Source organism: Humulus lupulus, chromosome 5 (assembly GCF_963169125.1).
Source record: "Humulus lupulus chromosome 5, drHumLupu1.1, whole genome shotgun sequence".
Classification (NCBI taxonomy): Eukaryota; Viridiplantae; Streptophyta; class Magnoliopsida; order Rosales; family Cannabaceae; genus Humulus; species Humulus lupulus.
In genome coordinates, this window is record NC_084797.1 from 201,509,586 (window position 1) to 201,514,436 (window position 4,851).

Genomic DNA, 4,851 nt, shown 5'->3' on the forward strand with positions numbered 1-4,851 from the left:
GACTTACCCATCAGTCTCTCATCTGTTAAGCTAGTGACTTACCCATCAGTCACTCATTTGTTAAGTTAGAGACTTACCTATCAGTCTTTCATTTGTTTAAGCTAATGACTCGCTTGTCAGTCACTCATTATGGTTTACCAGAGCCTCAAGTGTTAAATTCACTCATCTGTTCAGAGCTATAAGTTATGTATGATTATTATGATCATCATTTGATATTACATTTTTGCTATATTGTGTTTTCTTGTTGGGCTTTGGCTCATGGGTGCTATGTGGTGCAGGTAAAGGGAAAGAAAATCTCACCCAGCCTTGAGTGGAGACTACTAATCAATTACCAATAATTTACTCTTGGTTTCTATTTGACGATCGAAATTCAGATTTATTAATAAGCTAATAGTAAAAACTAAAGTAAGCAAAGCAATAGTAACGAGTAATTCAAGAATAAAGACCTAGGGTATTAATTTCATCAACTAATTCACTTGTCAATTTAACTATTTCAACACAATTCAATCTTCTAATTCTATCTTAATAGCAGGTTATCAAGATAAAAATAATTCAACCTATATGCAAATCTTCTACATGTCTGTGACATATTTCAACACACAGTAGGCATTAAATATCACAACCCTAAAAGCTACACAAATCATATAGATATTATCATCCTATATGCAATCTATGTCTCAACGGCTATAGAATATTTAACTCTCCATTCTCAGATCTCAAATTAAAATAACAAATCATACAATAAATGGCCAGTAAATTGAAAGCATTGAACACACACCAGTAGAGATTAAGAATAGAAGAAGAAGAAGAAGAAGAATAAAATTGCACTTAATAAAAAATTAACAAGATCCAAAATGACTACATTAAACCCTAGAGAAAAAAAAAATTTAGTTCATGGAAAACATGGCTAACACAATAAAGATAAATGTCATCCTCCTTAACATCCAATGCTTGAAAGAAATCAAAGAAAAAGAAAAGTGTAGAAATAAGGCTTAGGAGTCAAAAGTTCTCTAAAGTTCGCAATTAAAAACCTCCTTAAAAACCTAATCACCAATGTTTTTAAACCTAAATCGTGTTTTCTTCTCTTTAGGGAAGCGCACTGCGGCCCTTGGTTATCCATGCCGTGACCCATGACTTCAAAGTGCTTAAGGAGGTCTGCACCTCTGTCTTCAAGTGTCGCGACACTAAGGTGACCATGTCGCGGCCCGTGTGCATGCCCAGATTTTCCTTTTCTCTCCACCACTCATCATGCCATGACCCTAAAGGGCATGTCGCGGCATTAATTCACACCAGACTTGGGTAGCTTTTGACCTTGCTGGAGTCGCGACCCTTAAGCCCATGTCGTGACTCTAATTCTATTTTTTCAAAACTTGACAATTTTTAGTCCTTCTTTCATCAAAACTTCACCAAAAACTTCTTCTAACTCCTCCTTAATGCCAATTTGACTCGAACAACCACCAAAGGCTCAATTTCCCCACAATTTCTTCTTCTTTTCACATTTCGCTCAGGATTCATAGCACCGACCTACAACAAAGACAAACACAAGTGTAATCTTTCACAAAACAAACAAAAAGACTCAATATTACCACAAAACACATCCTAAAACGACACTAAAATGGAGTTATCAAACACACATTCAGACGAAGGCGAAAAGTACAAAAAGCCCAAAAGGAAGTAGTAGTGGTGGATGTTGAGCAAGGAGCTCAACAGGGAGCCGCTCAAAGGGCAACAAATCAGGCAGGAACTGCTCAAGAAAGAGCAGCTCAAGGGGGAGTGGTTGTTAATAATGGACAGAACGCTGTTATTGTAGCTGATGATCGATATCGTGCCATTCGGCAATACCCTCTCCCCCTCTTCAACGAGCTCAATTCGGGCATTGTAAGACAAGAAATTTAGGCTGCACAGTTTGAATTGAAGCCAGTTATGTTCCAGATGCTTCAGACTATGGGCTAGTTCAGTGGGATGACAACAGAAGATCCTCACCTTCATCTTCCCTTATTCATTGAAGTGAGTGATTCTTTCAAGCTGCCCGGAGTTACAGAGGATGCCTTGAGACTGAAGTTGTTCCCATACATCTTGAGAGACAGAGTGAGAGCTTGGTTGAACTCTCTGCCATCTGATTCTGTGACTACATGGTAGGAGTTGGCTGAGCCCTTCTTGATGAAGTACTTTCCTCCCACTAAGAATGCCAAGATCCGTAATGAGATTACTTCATTTCAGTAAATTGATGAAGAATATTTATATGAGGCATGGGAGCGGTATAAGGAGTTGTTGAGAAAATTCCCTCATCATGGGATTCCTCATTTCATCCAGATGGAGACCTTTTATAATGGTCTCAACGCTCACACATGAATGGTGGTAGATGCTTCGACGAATGGGGCTCTTCTTTCTAAGTCATATGAAATCCTTGAGAGGATATCCACAACAACTATCAGTGGCCCACTACTAGAGCATCTACAAGAAGAAAGATGGCTGGAATTCATGATGTAGACACCCTTACTTCTTTGGTGGCTCAAGTTTCCTCTATTTCGAATATGCTCAAGACAATGAACATGGGGATGAATCAGTCAATGGGGCAGCCTATGGGGTCACAAATGGGGAAAATGGAAAACATTTCTTGTGTGTATTATGGTGAAGGCCACACTTTTGACATTTGTCCTTCCAATCCTGCAGTTGTATGCTATATGGGGAATCAAAATAAGAATGATCCTTATTCTAATTCCTACAATCCATCATGGAGGCAACATCCCAACTTTTCATGGAGTAATCAAGGGGTTGGCCCTAGCACTTCATCTATGCCTCCTAGACCCACTTTTCCATCAGACTATCCTCCACAAGCCCCACGAGAAAGGCCACAACAAGCAGTGCAATCCAATTCACTCGAGAACATGTTGAAGGAGTACATAGTGAAGAATGAAGCCATGATCCAAAGTCAAGCAACATCCTTGAGAAACCTAGAAACTCAAGTTGGGCAACTTGCTAATGAGCTAAGGAATAGACCTCAAGGTGCTTTACCAAGTGACACAAAGAATTCAAGGAATGTGGGTAATGAACATTGCAAGGCCGTGACTTTGAGAAGTGGAAAAGGGTTGGAAAATTCCAAGAAATCTGCTGGGCACAAGGGTGAGCCCTCTTCAATTCAAAATAATGAGAAAGTAAGCGAAAATGCTGAAAATTCAAGGAAATTAGCCTCTGCCCAGAATGCGGCTGCATCGGAACCATCACAAAGTTCCCCAGAAATCCAAAAGCTACCTTTTCCACAGAGATTTCAGAAGCAGAAGCAAGAGAGCCAGTTCAAAAGGTTTCTTGACATGTTGAAGCAGCTACATATCAATATTCCTCTTGTTGAAGTCCTAGAGCAAATGCCCAATTATGTGAAGTTCATGAAATACATTCTTACTAAGAAAAGACGGTTGGGAGAGTTTGAGATTGTGGCCCTTACTCAGGAATGTAGCTCCTTCTTGCAAAACAAGTTGCCTCTAAAGACGAAAAATCCTGAAAGTTTTACCATTCCATGCACTATTAGTAACTCCTATTATGGGATGGCTTTATGTGATTTGGGTGCTAGTATCAATTTAATGCCTATGTCTGTGTTTAGACACTTAGGAATTGGAAAGGTCAGGCCTACCACAGTTACTCTTCAGCTTGCAGACCAATCTCTTGATCATCTTGATGGGGAAATTGAAGACGTGTTAGTGAAGGTTGACAAGTTTATTTTTCCTGCTGACTTTATTGTGTTGGATTATGAGGCGGACAGGGAGGTACCAATTATTTTGGGGCGACCTTTTCTTGCAACAGGTAGAACTTTGATTGATGTTCAGAAGGGTGAACTTACTATGAGGGTCCAAGATGAACATGTGACTTTCAATGTTTTCAAGGTTATGCGATTTCTAGATGAAGTTGAGGAATGTTCAGTTGTTTCAGTGGTGGACTCCTTAGCATCAAAAGAGTTAGAAAATAGTTGTCTTGATGATCCTTTAGAGAGGCTTTTGTTGTTTGATTTACAAGCAAATGATGAGGATGAGTATTTGGCTAGGCTAGAAGCTAGTTCACAAGGATTATGCTCAAGAGGACATTTTGAGTCTTTAGAGCTCTCTTCTAGAGCTTTCAAAGCCCCCAAGACCTTTAGTTGAGGAACCACCAGAGTTAGAGTTGAAAGTTCTACCTTCCCACATTAGATATGCTTATTTGGCTAGAAGCTAGTTGTACACCCTAAATATCCACGGGTTATTAGCGAGCTAGAAAAGGGCATAATCCTATCAGCCACGTGGAAGCCACCTACCCAGAGCTGCTGTTACGAGTTTCTACCTCTTTAGCTCGAGGTAGCCAAAGGTTTAGTAAGAATACTTGAAGGCATCGGGTCAGCAGTGTGGGCACCACGAGCTAAGACTACATCAAGCTCGAGGTACGACCTAGAGCTGACACCTCTGACCCTTTATAAAGTCAACCACGCAATGTAAACGTGCGCATATCAGACATGACGTGTCTGCTCCATTCCTGAAATCTCATACACGCAGCATAAACGTGCGTTTTCAGGCACCCCACGACTGGTTTGGGCCCTGCGGCCCATTATCCCCCTTACCCATTGATTAGACCACACTTCATTGTCAGGTTTTAGGAATTAATCATGAATGTCACAGAAGTGACATGACGGGTAAGAAGGTCACGGGATGACCCCCTTTGCCAACACCCAGGTGTCCTCTCCCTATAAATATGGAGACCCTAGGCATTGCAAAGGGTTGGCTTCTAATTTGTAAAGGAACACCCTGTAAGGAATACGAGAGATATATCAATAATATTGACTGGTGGACTAGAGGGATTTTAACCTTCGAACCACCTAAAAAGAGTAAA

The 4,851-nt window shown here is 40.5% G+C and overlaps 1 protein-coding gene and 1 non-coding gene across 2 annotated transcripts; one reads left to right on the forward strand and one right to left on the reverse strand.

Moving 5' to 3' along the window:
• Positions 1-2,190: 2,190 nt before the first annotated feature.
• On the reverse strand, positions 2,191-2,297 carry LOC133780882 (small nucleolar RNA R71). The gene has a single exon (XR_009869690.1). It is a non-coding gene; the product is annotated as a small nucleolar RNA R71 (small nucleolar RNA).
• A 171-nt stretch (positions 2,298-2,468) lies between these two features.
• On the forward strand, positions 2,469-4,133 carry LOC133779856 (uncharacterized). The gene has a single exon (XM_062219757.1). It carries the CDS (start codon positions 2,469-2,471, stop codon positions 4,131-4,133), a length of 1,665 nt encoding a protein of 554 aa, XP_062075741.1.
• Positions 4,134-4,851: the final 718 nt, after the last annotated feature.

Coding starts and splice junctions, on each gene's coding strand:
- LOC133779856 (XM_062219757.1), top strand. CDS start 2,469: ATGGCTGGAATTCATGATGTAGACACCCTTACTTCTTTGGTGGCTCAA.